Here is a 20,463-nt window from a genome sequence, read left to right as displayed (position 1 = left end):
TGCGCGTGTTTGTGTGTGTGTGTGTGTGTGTCTGTGTGTGTGTGTGTGTCTGTGTGTGTGTTTGTGTCTGTGTGTGCGTGTGTGTGTCTGTGTGTGTGTGTGTGTCTGCGTGTGTGTGCGTTTGTTTGCGTGTGTGTGTGTGTGTGTGCGTGTGCGTGCGTGTGTGAGTTTGTGTGTGTGCGTGTGTGTTCGTGTGTGTGCGCGTGCGTGTGCGTACAGACCGCGTTGGGCATGAGGAAGGTGGAGTGTATCTCGTAGGCCCAGCGCCGCAGCGTGTGCGCCGACACGCCGGGCGCGGCGCGGTAGGCGTCCGTCAGCACCAGCACGAGGCTCGCGCACGCGCACCTGCGACACCGCCAGCGTTACTCAGCGGCCCCTACTCGCAGCCATTCTAACTCTACCGCACACCTACCTCCTCTCTCCCAGCAACCAGTTTATTAGTACCGCCGTTCTCGCTTTCGATTCCCTCACTGACCGAAGATTCGAGAACAGGCCGGAGTATGAGGAATTATCCTGTTAAAAGTTTATTGATTACAAAATGCAAGATAAAGAGTAATGATTTTTATTTTATCAAATACGAGTGAGCGCTCACCGAAGAGGGAGAATCGTCTTCTTCCATGGATATTATGGCTCGTTGTGGATCCGCACACGGCTAGAATAAAATACATTTATAGATACCCCAACAGACCTTTGCATTCCGACTTCAAACTCGAAGTATATACAAATACATTGAAAAGCGAAAATAAAATGAAAATATATTGATTTTTTTATTCTTAAAACCAATAATTCCAATCGTAACTTCAGATTAAATTTTCTTACTTTTTGTGATTTTATAAATATTAATTGATTTACATTTTTTTATAATATCGATATTATTACAATAAGTGTCTAAGGTACGTGTATTCTAATGCAACTGACAACAAAAAAGTTACAAATACTCGTGTTGTAAAAATACAGCATACTAAAATGTACCGATTGCAAAACAAGATCGATAAAGTATTACCTTAAAGAAAACTGATACTTATAGATGATTGTATTATTGAATCTCGTAAAATGACTATAGTCTGTTCGCGTTAAGAATGCAGTGATTTGTCATTGTTTACCGGCCTGACTTCCTCACTGACCAATCAAATCTTTTTTAACAGCAGGGTGAAGGTGTATGCATATTTGTGTTAAAATTCCAACAAATTATATTTGTTTTAAAGACTAAGTATAATGAATTTAAAAAATACACATTAAAATAAAAAAATTGAATCGGGGTAAATATTCAACAAAATTCTTAACACTATATACAATCGTTTGCGAATCTTGCCATCGCGATGTAGAAATTTACATATTTTGACATAACGTCATCTAGTAGCTATAGGTTACATTTATTATTACGTGTACAGCTTGAATAAATTAAATATAGATATATAAATTATAAAAATATCAGTTAATAATTAATCAAATGTGAACTTGACTTTGTAATTTGAAAAGATTCGATTGGTCAAAGGGGGCGGAGTCAGGACGGTAGAGAATGACAACTCAGTGCATTCTTAACGCGAACAGACTATAGTCGCGCGTGCGTACCTGCGGGTGCGGGTAGGGCGGCGGCGGCGTGCCGGGCGGCGGCGTGCCGCGCGCCCAGCGCTCCTTGTCCGCGCTCGCTGCGCGCCGGGGACACGTTTGGGTTTAGTCATTCGTATACTTATTCTATTTACGGTTTTTACAAGTTCATGTCTACAAACCAAAGAGCAGCGAACAAAATACCCACAAGTGATAACATTATATACAACACAACAACAGCCTGTAAATTCCCACTACTAGGCTAAAGGCCTCCCTTCCCTTTGAGGAGAAGGTTTGGAACATATTATATACACATATGACAGAATTTCTATGAAATTTGTCACATGCAGGTTTCCTCACGATGTTTTCCTTCACCGCTGAGCACGAGATGAATTATAAAGGCAAATTAAGCACATGAAACAGCGGTATTTGCCTGGGTTTGAACACGCAATCATCGATTAAGATGCACGCGATCTAACCAATGGGCCATCTCGACTCTTGTAACTTATAACATAATATATTTATATAAAATTAACTTGAAATTAATTTAAATTCTCTGGATATATGTATACAGTATAATATTCAAAGAAGGTAATTATTATTTGCATTTCGAATAGTAAGTATGAAACACGCTCACTTCTGGGCAGTTCGTGGTCCAGATGTTCTGGAGACGACTGACTCCTCACGTGCAGGACTGGAACACCGCCTCGATTGTCTGTCTGTATAACGGAATACATTTAATACATATCATATATTCAAATGAAAGTATTACCCAACATACACTTTCGGCCTTTTTTCTATGTATTTGGTTATATTGTGAAACATATAACATATATATTAGATTTAAAATAAGACATGAAATACAAGAATTATTAATTTAGACAAACACACGACACAGAACAATTAAATATTTTATATTATAATTATAAAGATATCTTCGAGTTACAGCTAACATCGCTAAAACTATTATCTATCATTATATTTAATATGTGATTTATTAAAAAAATTGCAAAATTTTAGCAGAAATTATAATCAAAAAAGCTATAGCGGTTTGTGAATGATGAAGGTGATAAATAATAATTAAAATTACTAAATGAACGATGAAACTTTACGATATAATCTTGAAACATCATATGATATTTCAAGGTCATATACAATTCAGTTTCCTAAAAGTCGTTCACTGATCGAGTATTCAATAAACCAATTCATTTAATATAATATTGATAGTACATCCTGAAAGGTCACTCACACCAGATACTACAACTATATTATTGATTCTAGTAACGTTAGCACAAAAAGTTTCTACTATAGTTTGTTCGCGTTAAGAATGCAGTGAGTTGTCATTGTTTACCGCCTTTACTCCGCCCCCTGACCAATCAAATCTTGTTTAACAGCAGGGTGAAGGTGTATGCATATTTGTGTTAAAATTCCAACAAATTATATTTGTTTTAAAGACTAAGTATAATGAATTTAAAAAATACACATTAAAATAAAATATCAAATCGGGGTATTAATCAACAAATTCTTAACACTATATACAATCGTTTGCGAATCTTGCCATCGCGATGTAGAAATTTACATATTTTGACATAACGTCATCTTGTAGCTATAGATTACATTAATTATTACGTGTACAGCTTGAATAAATTTAATATAAATTTATAAATAAACAAAATTTAAATTATGAAAATATCAGTTAATAATTAATTAAATGTGAACTTGACTTTATAATTTGAAAAGATTTGATTGGTCAAAGGGGGCGGAGTTAGGCCGGTAAAGAATGACAACTCGCTGCATTCTAAACGCGAACAGACTATAGTGCATTTCGTCAATCCGAACCGTGTCAGGTCCTCTCAGGCACGCACGGCGCTCGATCGGCAAACGAGGAGTTACCTGCAGCGGCGGCGGCGGCGCGTTCACCAGCGGATAGTTCATCTGCAAGGCGATCGAATTCGGCTGCGGGCCCTCCAGCTCGCCGTCGAGGGAGTGCGAGGAGCGCCGCATGCCCTCCTCGCGGTAGGGCGGCACGGACTGGTGCATGGCGGGGGCCCGGCGGTGGGGCGGCGCGGGCGCGGGCGGCGAGGCGGGCGCGCGGCGCGGCGGCAGCGGCGGCGGCGCGTTGTCGAGGCACGTGGTCGGCACGAGCGGCACGGTGTGCGTGTGCGCGCGCCGCCGGCCCTCGTCCGAGTTCTGGCGCACGAGCGGCGCCTCCGCCCTCTGGCGGCCCTGGCGCAGGTTGCGCAGGCTCTGCCCCGTCAGGTTGCTGAGCGAGCGCGGGATGCCGCTAAGGAAGCCCGTGTTGCCGCGCTCCGGCTCCTTGGCGCGCCCGGCCTTGGGCGTGCCGGGGGCCTGCGGGACCACGCGGGCCGTTTTGCTCGACTCTTACGATTGGAATAGCTTTTCTCCTCCTCGCTTTGGGAAGCCGTGAGTTCCTCACCCGTCGGAAAGTGTGACGGAAAAACTATCGCAATATGCGAGGTGCGGTTCGCGCCGAGTCGCGGCGAGGCGAAAATTAATTTTGTATTTCGTCGCCATTTCATCTGTCCCTATGCGTTGCTTGTGTTTTACGTCGGATACGTTGTATTAAATATAATTTATCATAGACATGAGTAGAAATTTTAACATTAAAAAATCATATACTCAAAACTACACTTGAAAGGAAGTGAGTCAAATTATTTAATATATAAAAAATGTAAAAATTAAAACATAAAACCATTAGAAACGACGCCACAAACATAATACACAAACATGCATAAAAGCAGACGAAATAAACGGAGCCGCATTGTTTCTTCACCACCCGTGAGCCCATTAATGGGTTAGTAACAATTAATTTATTAACATTCATTATCAACTGACACAGTTATAACACAATTTATTTTCGCCTCTATATATACAGTGATTAAGAAAAATATTATATCCGTTTAATATAATTGTTGGAAATTATTTTGTTAACCGTACATTAAGCTGTATGTACCGACAGATAAAACATATTTTTCTCAACCACAGAAACACTGACAAAACAAAATAATGATGATGATGTCGAAAATAATCTCTATACAGCTGCAAAATAGTAACAACTGTGAACGCTATGTGAACATATGAAGCTGTTTAAGTAGCTAAATAAAAACTTACAACTAAAACCTACATATTTCTACATTGTCTGTGCCGACTGCTATTTAAATGGTAATGTTACAATGTATAATTTTAATAGTCTGTAGTATGTACTACTAAATGTAATCTCATTGATTTCTTTTTCTGGACTATTAATATTAAAAATAACATTTATCGAATTATTATTGACGCCTGCCTTAAAAAAATGCAGATTAAAAACTATTGATATTTATCTGAATGTTATTTCAATAAATTAAGATATATTATAAAAACACTTCCTCTTGAGTGTTATTATATAAATGTATTTATAGATTTTTTATATCAGTTATATTAGCTAGTAAAGTACTAAATGATAAAATCGGTTGAAAAAAGTCACGCTATCTTTATTATTGATTATATTCAGTTACGATGTTTTCGACAAAACTGTTTGTAAATAAACAGCAACACTGTTTTGAATCAAGAGTAAGTTATACTGTACAATACCAACATATTGACAAGGTCAATGAACCCTCAAGGCCAAATACCCTATTACCGATTTCAATGACAAGAGTACAGTAAAGAAAATTTGAATTGACATAACATCGTGACAGGCAGAGAGACGAAGAATACTGTTGTATTATAAATATAGATCCAAATTTAAAAAACATATTAAATATTCTGCCAGATGTCTGAATCGCGCTAGCGTTTGGTTCGCTCCAAAACTATAAGGCAATTAATTTTTGTCAAGTGGTTATAAGTGTCACCCAAAACTACGAAAGAGATTTCATTGTCGTAAGTGCCATACTAACTGTAGAATGTCTGTAGTAACAAGTACATAATATAGCACTGTTTCTTGTATTTCATTAAACAAAAATAAATTCTCAGTTCACCGTACAATTCACGAGATTAATATTACATACAATTGTAACATTACCAGACAACTAAGTAACTACAGCTTCTGCGTTACAGTGACGAGGGACAAAGTAAGGGCGTCACACCTGCGCCGCCATGATGGAGTCGATCTCGTGCTGCAGAGTGAAGCATCTCTGCTCCGCAGACTCGAGTTGCGCCTGCTTCCTCACATCTGGAACTTTGAGCAGCTCATCTGAAATACATCGACATCGCTTGAGACAGGTTATCTATCACATGTAGATATATGTAGACGGATGTCTCTGTGAGGATATAGCCATCGTTTGTCGTATGCATGAGTTCATGTAGATTTCATACTTTACTATATATACATACTTACATATTATTTACATTTATATACTATATATATATATACTTACATAGCGCTGCAGGTAATCAACTTCATGACTTTGAAAAAAGGGTCAATAGCTACGTATAGTACGACACAACTTAGATGTAGCATCGGCAAAATTCATAAAATCATTGACAATCTCATCCGAATTGAGTTCGCTATCCCAAATTATCAATATTTATTTCTCATGCGAATATGATCTTTACACAAACGTAATAACTTGTAATATCATATGAACTAATATATTCGTCAATTTGACGCGTCGATTTACATGCACTTGCTTTCTCTGACGCGTTAATCTATAGCGACGAATAGCGTCGAATGGCGCGATAGGGAGCTATTTCTATTGGTTGTGTAAATCGGCAGTGATCGGTTTTATTTTCATTCCATTGCATTTTCCGATGCTACATCTAATTTGTGTCGTACTATATGGTCCTAGCACAAGCTTTAAACTTAAATGGAAAGGTGAACTGATGTACCTGTAATTCTAAGTTTCTACTATATTGTCATTTTTTGGTGCTACCAACGACATGATTTAATATATGGTAGGGCTTTGTGCAAGCCTGCCTGGGTAGGTACCACCCACTCATCAGATATTCTACCGCCACATAACAGTACACATTATTGTTGTGTTCCGGTTCGAAGGGTGAGTGAGCCAGTGTAACTACAGGCACAAGGGACATAACATCTTAGTTCCCAAGGTTGGTGGCACATTGAAAATGTAAGGAATAGTTAATATTTCTTACAGCTTCATTGTCTATGGGTGATGGTGACCACTTACCATCAGGTGGCCCATACGCTCGTCCGCTAATCTATACCCTATAAAAATATACAAACCGACGGTGATATTGATAAATAACAACGTAATTACGATACTGACTTAAAATTTATTATTAAACAAAATTAAAATTATAATTGGATATTTTTAACTTATTTAAACTGAAACCAAACTCACTTCTAAGATCCCTCATGTACTTCTGTTCCTTTTCGAGCATCAACCGCACGGTCTGCGCTTTGGATACTTCTAGCTGTCGTTGCTTCTCTTGCTGAAATTATTAATATAACAGTCATTTTTATTCATTACAATTATTGAAACTATAATAAAATAGAACCAGCGTTGCCATTGTGTGGGAAATTCCCCAAATTGCGGGGAATTGCAAGTCGATCGGGGACTGGTGTGGGGATTGTCGTATGTGAAAAAAAAGGTCGTCAGCAACCAGTAGCAGTAGTCTGATTTGACGAAATTTATTACCTCGAAAATTTGATTTTATTGTTAGGAAATGACATATATATATGAATTACAATAACATGATTTTTTCCTTTATTTCTGTGTGGGGAATTGGGACATTTTTTCCCCAATTTGGGGAATTTCGCTAAGATTTTTGGGGAATTAGGTGAAGAGGCATTGGCAACCCTGAATAGAACATGAACATTGTTATAAAATTTAATCTGATACAGATTCCTAACGGGACTTTTCTTTATCGCATATGAGATCAAGTCCAATGAAATTTTCTTTATTCCAACAGACTCATAAAAGAAATCTTGAATCATCACATCAAATCATCACCATGTTGAATTCAATGTAAGGCTAACATCGTTTTAAAAAGTAGCTTCTGCCGGGTAGAACCCGCACGATACTCTGTATATTTTGAAAACATATAACCCGCCTAGAAATAAATAAATACTAAGTCTTTTAAGTAAGCTTTTCTCTTTATTATGATCTTGTATTGAGTAATATGTTTTATTTATCAATGCTTTCTACATGATCTTTAGGTTATAAATAAAAAATCTTACTTTAAAAGTAAATAACAAGACCCATGAAAGAATATTATATGAAAACACAGTGGTCCTGCCCGACATTAAATATTCGGTTAAGATCACTTTTTCTAAGTGTATTTAAAAGCATTTTCCTCCTCAAGAAGAGTGGACTTACACAGAAAAATTACAAATAACTTTTTAAACAACATAAATATATAACATAACATAAGTAATAATTTGGCAAATAAATATTACGTTAGCAATCTATCTATTACTTCCAATCGATTATCATTTAATATTTCGTTTTTTGTGCATCTCTGACGTTACTTGATAAAAAGAAATATCATAAGAAACTAGAGCAGAATAACAATAATCATTATGAATACGTAACAAGCATGAAACACGGCTGCGAGCGAGCGTGTACCGAGACCTGTCACCGAGTGACTTCGCGTCACCTGTTGACACAGCTGACACCGCGCTGGTCTATCCCAAGGTTACCGCCGTAGAATGCGGATAACGAGTGAAAGATACGTGCAACGTACGAACGCGTGGATTCTAACAGATGATCGCGGGTTCAATCCCTGGCAAGAACCACTGAATTTGCGTTTATAATTCACCACGTGCTCGGCGGTTAGGGAAAACATTGTCAGGAAACCTGTATGTGTCTTATTTCATTGATTCTGTCATATGTGTTTGTAACCCGCATTAGACCATCGTTGTGGAATAATCTCAAAAGCAACCCCTTAGAAGGATACGGACCCTTAGCTCAGCAGTGGAGCATTTACATATGACTTTACTTTTTTGTATTATTTTATTTACTTGAATTCTGTACTATTATTGTTAAGCTGAAGTTTGTCCGTTTAAACAAAGTTTATCAGTCTATCTTAGGTTCAACCAGTATTAAACATAACTCGTATGTATTGAAAATACCTAATATATCAAAAATAAGTCAGCCTGTTTACAAAAGAACAGCCAAATACGCAGAAACTATTACAATTCACGCGCTTATGTTTTGTCCTCAACCAGTAAACCTTTATAAGATCAGGTAATCATTGCAATAATAATAAATAAATCATTGTTAAATCAGTAAAAACATTCAAACGCAAGAACAGAGGAAAACGTGCGTAGGAAAATTATAACCTAAATTCGAAGATAATCTTTCGAATCCGGCTCATTGGCAAATCGCACGCACCGATGCGAATAATAGAATACTTTCCGCGAACGCGTTGCTCATATTAATGCTAATTACTTTTAGCTTTTCCCGTCTCGAGTGACCCCGGCTTTAATTAATGTTTAACCCGGAGATATATACCTAATTAAGTCAAAATACGCTTCGATCGACTTAGCTCTTACAGGCAGTTGAATCATTTGATTGACAAGATTAAATCGAATTTAAAGTTACCAACGCTTCGAAAAGATCTTAACTAGTTATGCCCGCGACCTCATACGCATTTGAAATAAACAAAAAATGTGTAATAGCCTAAATAACTCCGTATTACATCGACTACCGTATATATAAATAGTAAACAGACAGACAGAAATTTGTAAAAAATATTTTATGACTACCCGCCCCAGGAAAGTCGACGAAAAATATAACCGCCCTCAATAAAGGGACTACCTAACGCAAAAAGATTTTTCTTTACGGCCAGTTATTATCACGTACAAACAAACTCTTTAGCTTCATAATTATAAACTATATATGATAGTGAAAATATTAATTGCAACATTAATAAGACATCGGTCTCGATTGTATTATTACATTAATTATATTGTAATAAACATTAACTATAAGTAGGACGATTATTCGAACCGCTCAATTAGATTTACCGATGGATAGTTTATTAACTTACTCTGGCACAGTAATATATAAACAAAATCCTCAATATTAATTATTAAATATATTTCATTAAATACACATAAAGGCGTATTACACAACAATATTATATTTCAAACACACACCGCTCCTATTGGTATTGGGATTTTGATAAATGATCTATATAAGACTAACATATTGTTTTTCAAATCGGGCCAATAGTTCCTGAAACTAGCGCATTCAACCAAACGTCTTTAGCTTCACAATATTAGTATAAATAAATGTTACAATGTGATTATATCAATAAATAAAAAAAACTACCCTACAACATCAGAGATTAGCGTTTGTTATATATGACTTACGTTGACTGGAAACGGCGCCGTTATCGGCGTCTTATTGTGCCGTGAACTGTTCTGTTGCACTGTCAGTACTGTGGTGGGGTTAGCTGCAAGATAAAAGCATAATATACAATTAATTAAAAACATTCTACAAATAAACACCTTAAGACAAAAATTTTAATAAATCGGAAAATTAGTAGTAAAAAAACTTATCTAAGAAGCGATCTCTTGAGCATATAATTATGTAATTAAGGCATGCGATCGATTTGATCGAATTGTCGCCGCGCGTATAGTACGACACAAGTTAGATGTATCATCAGCAAATTCAATAAAACCGATTACTGCCGATTTTACAACCAATAGAAATAGCTCCCTATCGCGCCATTCGACGCTATTCGTCGCTATAGATTGTCGCGTCAGTTCAACCCGAGAAAGCAAGTTAAATCGACGTGTATATATATATATTATGATATATGATATAACACGTTATTGTGTTTGTATGTAAAGATCATATTCACATAAGAAATAAATATTGATAATTTGGGATGGCGTATATTCCGTATATTCGGATGTGACCGGATTTACGCTATTTAGAAAAGTTTTTGAACGCTATGCCGGATTACTTCAATATATTTAATTTTGTTTATTGATTTAGAATTACGTCTCAGCAAATCTGCTCAGACTCCAATAAGTCCCTTGTAAAGTTTGTTCAGGCGACTTTTTAATTAAAGACGGCATCAATAATTACCCCCTATTATATTCTATACGAACTATTCTATACGAACTCCCTTCATATGTCATTAATGAAATGTTAAAGACCAGCTTACAGTGGATACGCAGTTTTGATGCATTTGGGGATACACGATAAAGGAATTACTGTGTTTGTATCAAGGCGCTTCTTGTGGTAAAAAAGACGAAGCTTGCTCATTAAGTGTTTGAAGATTAATTGATAGAATTGCATCACGAGTTTAAAGCCCTTATATACATACATACACAAAGTATAAAGCTTATTTTAATATTTTGACCGACAAAACAAAAGATCGTAATTGAAATTCATATGTCAATTTCCGACATCTAATATTACCGATGAAATCGTTCAATTAGACTCAATCGTGTATCATGTGAATACTAAATCATTTACCGATTTACCCCGCAGTGTCTTATGTAAAGTGTAAGCACTTGGGATCATTCCAAAATGAGTATCAAATTAAATATATTACGAATGGCAATTACAATAATAGTAGAACTATTTATTCTATAATAAGAAACTCGAAACTCACCGCAGAACACGAACGTGAGTAGATAAAATTTTAAGCAACATTGATTATCACGAGAATAAAATTTATTATGATACACATATCAAAGTGACATATCACAGTAAGTCAATTGTCAACATTTCACGAGTGAGATATGAAGTGAATTCTTACTGAATCGCTCAACAGAAGTCGACGTACGAATAAGCTTTTAGAATTCAGTCGTATTTGTTACGAAGAAATATATGTATATACAAATGTATTGAATTTAATTACTTTATTAAATATCATTTAAATAATGTACAGATGATACTGATGGTAATATCTTTATCGATTCAAATAGTTTTCGCGTGAAAGAATAACACTATTATAAGTAAGTATGTTGTAGTATAAAATAGATATAATATCTGTTTCTTTTCGTTCTTCCTGGACTTAAGTAATATTCTTATATTTGTTGCAAGAAGACAGACAAACGAACCACTCGATGGTTAGTGGTCACTTGCGCCTGTAACTACAATGGCCCACTCAATCTTTCACTCGGAACACTTTGACTCCTATTCGCTTGAGTTTCACTTTAATTGTATGATATGCAAATGCAGTGATTTTACTACAAAATAGACTACTATATACTACACTACCCACTGATCACAAGTCTACCGTCAAACAATACTTAGTATATTATGATCTGGACTGAATTCCAAGCCTTTAGAGTGTAACACCTTAGTTCACCAAGTTAGTAGTGCGTTGACGATGTACCACGTAACATATAACAAAAGAGACCACGTACCATGAGTTGATACCCTTTTTTTTATAAATATTAAATGAAATATGAGACAACATCACATACATACATTACTCTAATCCCAATGTAAGTAGCCAAAGCACTTGTGTTATGGAAAATCAGAAGTAACGATGGTACAACAAACACCCAGACCCAAGACAACATAGAAAACTAATGATAATCTACATCGACTCAGCCGGGTATCGAACCCAGGAGTGGCGTACCCATGGAAATCGGTGTAAACACCACTCGACCACGGTCGTCGTCGCCTTTGGTAATCTGCCTGGGATATTTGATTAATATTGCCTTAAGTAGGTATTACTGACCTCGTATCATATGCACGACTTGCTGATGTGTGTGATGATGTACTGGTACGGAGTCAACTCTCAGGATACGGTCCCCAGCGCGCAGACCAGCGCGCCAAGCGGCACCGTGTTCCTTTACTGATTGCACGTATACGGGATTGTCACCTGAAAAACGTAATTAAATCTATTTAATATGAATTTTACCTAAATATTAAATTATATACATTATTGAACGCTAACTTAGATTTGACTTAAATATTTGCATTCATTTATAAGGTAATTGTAAAAGGTAATATATTTAAAAAAAGTTATTTCACTAATATGAGTTATATGCAACATTCATATTAATATAACTATAGGTATAGAGCATATCATTATCATTACATAGTATAGAACAAAGACAATTACTGCAGTCTGTTTTTATGTCTGCTTAGATTTTTAAAATTACGCATCGGATTTTGTTGCGTTTTTTTAATAGATAGAGTGATTTGTGAGGAAGGTTTTTGTATACAATACATTGTAAAGAAGACTAAAGAAACACTGATCATTTTTTAATTTGCTAATGTGATGACGTAAATAAACAAATTCTGTAGTATATTTTTAGCCAGTACAGCACCCGTGCGAAGCCGGTGCCAGTCACTAGTAAATTCAATATTGTATACTTTTTGAGATATAGCATATTAAAGTAAGTTGGTCGAATGGTAAAATGAGGTGACCAGGTGAAAGTCATCATGTGACACCATACATCAGTATAATCTCAACGATTCGATAATAAAATTGATCAATAGTTTACAAAACGAATGGTTCTGTTTAGTATGTTTCAAATTTGCATTGACATAATTGGGTCAGCGTCATTACCACCCAATAGGAAACTAGTTTTCTAGGAGGCGGCTCGTTTGATTGGTCACAAATTACCTCAGCAATATATTCTTTCGTAAATATGCAAATATTCGTAACAGGTATTAGGAACTCGGGGTAATTTAAGTTCATATAAGGCTGTGTTGCATTTAATAAAATGCTAATGAGCCAAGAATTCGCTTGAATATATTATAATATAGATATACCTATAGGATACTCGCAACTCGACTTCGAATGAATAATTAAGGTTATGTGTCGAGGTATTGCTGAATTTAAAATTATTTGATGGTACCGTTATTACTTTTATAGTAAAACTTTTTACAATGACTTAACACATAAATAAAGTTACACGAAATACCTTCACGTTCCAAGGCTGGGCTAAGACTTCTTACGAAGAATATTTAAGTTTGATTTCACTACGGTACACTATTCCAATGACTTAGTGGATACACATGTGGCAGATTTCTAGCAACACGGTTTCAATACTATCTTTACCAATGTCTTTACCACGGGTTACTATACAATTAGTGAGTTTATGATCGATAACACACCTTTAATATGAAATGATCGTCTCCTCGCTATTTCTATTCATAATCAATTTTGTATAAATTAAAAAAAAGAAAAAAAAAACAATGTTTCCTTTGCCGGTTCTTCTCAGGTCAGGATGTTTTCTTTTCCGAACCGGTGGTACCGTTTCATTTAGCCATCAATAAGTGTAATACTTCTATGATATGAGCACAAGATACATATGTACCAACACATATAAAAACTGTAGTACTGGTCCGTGTTCGACGGTGGTCGTTCACGGTGTAGTTTAATAGTGTCGGAACTCACCTGACACCTTCATTCCATAGCCGTGCTCGTCACGCACGACGGTGACGGTGAGCAGGTCCTCGCCGCCCGGCGACCCCGCACCTACCGTCCCGCCTAGCATCACCTGTAACAGCACGATACATTTAATCTTGACTATTCATATTTGCAATAGTTCTTTAAGCGTTTCCAATAGAAAAACAGTGTAACTACATGCACAAGACATAACATCTTAGTTTCCATGGATGGAGGCGCATTGGTGATGAAAGGAATGGTTAATGTTTCTTACAGCACCATTATCTATGGGCGGTGGTGACTATTTACTATCAGGTGGCCCATACGCTCGTCTGCCAAACTATTGCATAAAAAAAAAACAAATTTGACCTTGAATTAACACATCATTAGACGAAATCTAGACTGTAGATTCGTGAAAAAAAATACGTATTCCAATACGTCCACGTCGACGGATTCTTATCGGAACTTTATAAATAATACTTCATATATAAATAGGAATTAATCACGGACTGTCCGCAGTGCATGACACAGCGGAGCTACTAGCAAAACGCGCGGAATATATCTAAGGCTTGTTTATCTTCACAGCGCCGTGATTGACGTACACAATGGCGACAAAAACAAAAATATACAATAACCGAGCTTAGGTTACGGACGAGTCAAGGGAGAAACTACTGAAACACCGAATGATGGATATATTATCTATCTGTGTTATATGAATCTTTCTTAGTAATTTTAAGTGTCTTACTTATCTAGACACGCGGCAGCGTGTCAGCCAAGTTCAGATATAATCTATCTCCGTTAAATGAATCTTTCTTAGTAAACTTTAAATGCCTCTTTTGTCTCTTAGCTAGCTCAAACAGGTGCAAACGAGATCTACCTTTGAAATCTCGAGTTTGTACAATTCAATTTTGGCAATGTTTGGCAGTGTCTTACGATTCGTGCCATAACATATGATTAATGGTTTAATACATGCATAAATATACGCTTTTTGTGTCAATCTTCCTTTTGGCTATGTAATAAATCATTTTTTATCTTCTAGCAAAAGTACAAATACTAAAAATAATTCATTTTGCTAATAATTATGTTTCATATGCAACAGACATATATTTTTTATAAAATATAAATAAAGAAACAATTGATTTAATTACTATATTGGTTACGTAAGAAAATAAATTAAATTTATCATTAACAGCATTTGCAAAGTAAATTTCTTTCCAGTTTTCAAATGGCTATTTATGAAAAATTTTTTTTGAAAGTAATATTTGTGATCATCTGAAATATTTCAAAGAGTTATCTAGTTAACGCTTCTAATGTTATTATACAATGACAAGTCTTCGGGCAGAGATGTTCACTTACAGCGCAATTCAGAATAATAAAAAATAGGAAGTTATGTTAATTGGAAGTTGAAATGTATTTTTTACAAACACATCACACATCCGCAAATAATTGACTTAGCTCGAACAATACATCGGAATATAAAAGGCAATTTGTATTCAAATTTCACTTTCACGTCTGAACTCGTCGCAGACAATGATATGCGAAAAATTATGCGACTTTTTCTCCCTACGGCAATGTTCGCATAAAAAATTAGATAACACAAAGTATGAAAATAAATAAAACAAATATTTACATACACAGAAGTTATAACAGATTACTTTAAATGATTCCATCAGTCATATTTTGAAATATAATTTAAAGGCTAGTCCGTCTTATAGGAATATGCGAATCAGGGGAGACGCATGAGGCAGATTTTTAATCCTGTTAGGATTAAAAATCTGCCTCACGTTACATATTTATACACAATGTTACCCTTCAGCGCCGATCGCAAAACAAACAAGAACAAAACAATTAAGCACATAAAAGACCTGTGATGCTTCGTCGGTTAACATTCGGGCATGTTGTAAGGACTGAGTGTTCTCAGCATCTTAATCATTGACAGCATTAACAACCTATAAATGTCCTAAAACCTCTTCTCCACTTGAGAAGATTTGTAGCTAATTCCTACGCACTGTTCCAGTACCAGTTGCTGAATACACATGCAGCAGAATTTCAATGAAATTTAGATACAAAATGTCTGGGTTTGAACCTGCAATTATCGGTTAAGACGCAGGCGGTCTGACCACTGGACCATCACTGCAATACTAATCTTTGATTGTGATTATCAATTTTAATTTTATTTTTGTACAACTACAAAAACACAATGTTTTAAAAATAGAATACCATCTCCTAATTCAGCAGCAGGCCGTCGCCTTAAAAGAAGAGCCAGCCTCGTATAGGCATGAAAATTACTAAGGAAACATGCTTTCAGAATGATTTTCTTTATCACAAAGCGTGACATGAATTATAAATGGCGTAGCTTTTGAAACCGACGGCGTCTTTAATTTAGTGCCCTGGACCAATTGTGAACATGAATGCGCTCCATTCACTTGAAAATTTAATCCATTTTGAGGTAACAACATTCTCGTTACCTAAAAATGTATGGAATTTCGCTCTTAAAAATATAATATAAATATATTCTTGTTATAATATAGCTCTATCCGTGGATCGAGACGTGATACTATAAAATTTATAATACATATGAAGATATTATGTAATCATACATAATAGTATTATTCCAATCAGACTTATAGACAAGGGTTCCACGCCACCACGTTCCTTAAAATGAAACGGGGCATCTTGTGGGGCAGCATGGCGAGAACGACTGATGCTGATCATTATCCCTGACTGTACTAGCCGTCATCGCATTGGGACTCCAATAGCAATTACCATGAGGTGGAGTGGAGGTATATGCTTACCCGGTTAATATAAAAAAATAAAAACTTCTAAGACCATACCGTGACTAAGAAAACAAATTCTTCAGCGATATATGTAGATGTGATCGTGGTGAATTAGTTTTGCATTTCTAACTAAGTACAATAGATAACAACTTTGCTTTGTATACGTTATAACAAATTGTATGTCAAAAAAGGTTTTGTGTGATGCGCGTTATTAACTGTTTGCTTTATAGATATCTAGTTTATTTAAGCATATATAATTAACTTAATTGACTTAAATACTGATAAATTTTCGAGCCATCATTTGGTGAGACGCCTTTACATCAATTCTATTACACCTGCGACAACTTAATTTAAAATGAATCCATATTGTATTTAATTTATCACTTCTGGAAATTGGGCTGCTAACATTAATCGTCATAATTTGAATAAAAAATTCAATTTGCAATTATAAGTGTCCGATTTACGTACAGCATAAATTGTATTTCTTCATTTATCCTCGACCCGTAAAATATATATGTATATAACTATACAATCCAATGAAAACAAATGCAAATAATGAGTAGTTTCACACACGAGATCTAAAACCTTAAAATTTTCGGAAAAATTTGAAAATATGGTAAATAGGCTTAGTGAAAGTCCGGCTCATTTGCATAATATATTAGCAATACATAGTATTGTTGTGTTCCAGTTTAAGGGGTGAAACATTACAACTACAGATTCAAAGTTCATAACATCTTAGCTCTCAAGGTTAGTGGTTCATTGGTAATAGCAATACTTAATATTTCTTACAGCGCTGTCTACAGGTGGTGGTGACTACTTACCATCAGATGGCTTATTTGGCGGTTCGCCTAGTTTATTTAATTATTAAAAACTCAGAATAAGCAAAGTTGAAAGTTCTAGAATAACATAAATGAACTCTCCAGACGATGACCGACTCATTTCGGTTCTCCTGTTACTGAGATGCACGTATCTGGTTAAAACAGTTATGTGTAAACAGGAAATAACCTAAAATACACATCAACTGTACACTTGTAAAAGGACGTAAGTGAATTTAGTTCCACACAGATTATATTTGACGAAACATCTATCTCTTCAAACTTCAAAAAAGTAAAATTTATGCGATATTTTTTTCAATATATTTACTAGTTTAGGAAGGTCTAGAATATACTTTAAATAAAATAACATGCTTTATATTTTAAACTTACTAATAAATACAAAAATTGCGTGTTTAAATCAGTGCATGCTACAATGTGATAAATTATAAACTTCAAGTATATTGTAGAAACTTCAAGTTTTAAAACGGAAGTTGATTAAGTGTCGGAAAACGCAATGACGGTACAGAAAACTTAGCCCAAGTTTTCATATAAATACTATAACTTAGATCGTTTGATTTACGATCTCTATTATGTGAAGCTTTATTGTGTTTTAAGACGGAACTTTATAAACAACTAGCTACATGCCCCGGCTTTGCACGGGTGCTATGCTGATACTAAATATACTACAGATTTTTTTTATTTCCTTACTATATTGTCAATATATTATAAACATAAACTTTCCTCTCGAATAACTGTCTATTACAAAAAAAAAACACTTTAAAATCCGTTACGTAATTTTAATGATTTAATCATACAGATAGAAGTATGGGACTTTTCTTTTTATACTATGTAATGATGATAAAGTTATAAATTATTGCCTTATATTTGATTATTTATGTCAAGATAGATGTCTAGCTAAAACGTATCGAAATAAAAACCGACTGTTGGCCACTAAGTACACTCACATAAATAAAGTAATATGACGTATGTCGTGTCTAACGTAGCTGTTACGCACACAAAGATAATGAAGTCGGCTCGTTTTCTGAAGTTTATTTGTAGTGCGACACTCTATCTAGATAAATCAATAATCTAAGGTACTTATCGCCTCGTCTACTTTATCTATTGTTTTATCTGGAGTACAGTTTCCCTACCGAGAATATCCGGCAAAACACTCAGTGATTACTTTTGTCAATCGTATATCTCACAAATCATTAGCATATACAATTAAATTGATAGATCCTGTGTGAAAATCAACAAATACTTAACTCCTAGCTCTTTTATCATATCTATAATCATATATTTATTGTTAAAAAATTAGAATACAAAACATTTATGTGGTGGATAGTTATAACATCAGTAACGAAAAGGGTCGATCCATCAGTGGATAATTGACACATAACACCAAAAAAAGAAGAACATTTCAATTAACCGAAGATTACAGATTCAATCCCGGGTAAGCACTACTAAGTTTGAATGTGCTTATTGGTCATAATTCATCTCGTATTCGAGAATAAAGACACCTGCATCTGTCGAGCAAAAATACGTCACATGTAAATCACCAACCCACTTCGAAATAGCATGGTAGAAAGAGCTGCAAATGCTCTTCAAAAATTAAGAGAGCCTCAACTGTAGGTAGCGTTGGTATGCGGGGACGAGTCATTTAAATATTCCGCACTGATTTTATGTCATGTGTAAAAATTATAGGAATAAAAATAGACATATAAGTCTGCGGAAACCTTGGATATGACGACACGACGACGCTTCCGCGATTCTTTTAATACACATCATTATATCTTCGGTTTATATCATATGCATTAGTACGCAAATAAAAAAAAACAATATTAAATTTAAGTTTCCAGAGATTTTCAAATGAAACAATTTACTATATTGAATATTCAGTTACCTACTCGATGTTAAAAACATCTGATATTTTTGTATTCGTTTACAATTTTCAATATAATAAAGAAATAGCCAGGAGGCTATCTTTTCATTCTCGAGATAACATCAGCTATGAACTCGCTAATGGTACAGCAACCTTTTGCACAAAGGTTCCTTTACAATTTAGCAACAGCGGCAGTTAGAATGCTTGCTGGGAATAGCTTGAAAGCAAATCAATATACAAGGAACCCAAAAGAAGCTAATAGAAATGAAATTACAAAGTCGCATTGCGGCTCAGTCGATTCACACATTCTCTTAATGCACGACACAAACCAAATCAATATTACGTATACCCTACAATTTCAACTCCTTCTTGAAATTATTTATGAACAAATTTGAAACTTAAGAACATTTTGTTTGTCAATTTTGTGAAACATCCGAAAGTATTATGGACCCAGGTTTCATGATTTTCCAAATTCCAATGTATCACAACTCGACTCGCTGGAAACTTGTATTACGCATTTTCCTACAAAGTATATGGAACTCCTCGAAGTCCAGGATGACATGACTAACATACCAGCGGCAAAAAAAAGACGACGGGTCTTTACGGTGTCCAAAAAATTGATGGTTACATGACAAAGTGTAACTCCAAACGGCTAAACGTCAGAACACATCATTATTCTATTAGCAGCGCGTATGATGTGCTATTAATCGAGAAAATATATATAAAAGCAAATCAATAGTGTGACGTGGGCCAAACTAAACTTTTCAACGTCTGCGAGCTGTCATCGAGCCCTGTCCACCTCCAGCCGTTGAAATATTACCGATCTATTTCGGAGTGAGAGCGCGCGTGATTTCAAGATAATAAGCTGCTTTTGGCATGTTCGTGAATTCGTCTTTATGGACTCAACTTTAATAAATAGATTTCTTAGTAATTATAAGAGATTCGAAGGGAGTCGAGTTCGCCAGTTCAAATCTTACTTTGAATTCTTAACATTAAAAAAATCATACATGCGTCGAATATATTAAAAAGGTAAACAGCTAAAATCGAAACTAACGTTAAGTAATTAACACTTTCATATGCGCAAAACTTTTAAATTATGTAATATATTACAATACTACATAATTTTAAACCCGGTCTTCATAATTATAATCATCTGTTT

At 35.3% G+C, this 20,463-nt stretch overlaps 1 protein-coding gene across 1 annotated transcript in view; it reads right to left on the bottom strand.

Annotated features, from left to right (window-relative positions):
- The window catches only part of LOC124540819 (rho guanine nucleotide exchange factor 11), a 183,343-nt gene that overhangs the window by 134,378 nt on the left and 28,502 nt on the right, over positions 1-20,463 (bottom strand). Inside the window, exons 2-12 of the mRNA XM_047118540.1 lie at positions 13,840-13,942; positions 12,169-12,312; positions 9,833-9,915; positions 6,855-6,945; positions 5,637-5,743; positions 3,442-3,897; positions 2,186-2,267; positions 1,573-1,649; positions 593-652; positions 413-513; positions 222-345 (exon numbers count right to left, since the gene is read on the bottom strand). Of these exons, the coding sequence (XP_046974496.1) occupies positions 222-345; positions 413-513; positions 593-652; positions 1,573-1,649; positions 2,186-2,267; positions 3,442-3,897; positions 5,637-5,743; positions 6,855-6,945; positions 9,833-9,915; positions 12,169-12,312; positions 13,840-13,939 (1,425 nt within the window). The 5' untranslated portion in view covers positions 13,940-13,942. The remainder of the gene's footprint in view (positions 1-221; positions 346-412; positions 514-592; positions 653-1,572; positions 1,650-2,185; positions 2,268-3,441; positions 3,898-5,636; positions 5,744-6,854; positions 6,946-9,832; positions 9,916-12,168; positions 12,313-13,839; positions 13,943-20,463) is intronic.

Source organism: Vanessa cardui, chromosome 26 (genome assembly GCF_905220365.1).
Source record: "Vanessa cardui chromosome 26, ilVanCard2.1, whole genome shotgun sequence".
In the NCBI taxonomy this organism is placed as follows: Eukaryota; Metazoa; Arthropoda; class Insecta; order Lepidoptera; family Nymphalidae; genus Vanessa; species Vanessa cardui.
Note: the sequence above shows the minus strand (reverse complement) of the source record. Positions and strands in the feature narration are given on the sequence as shown.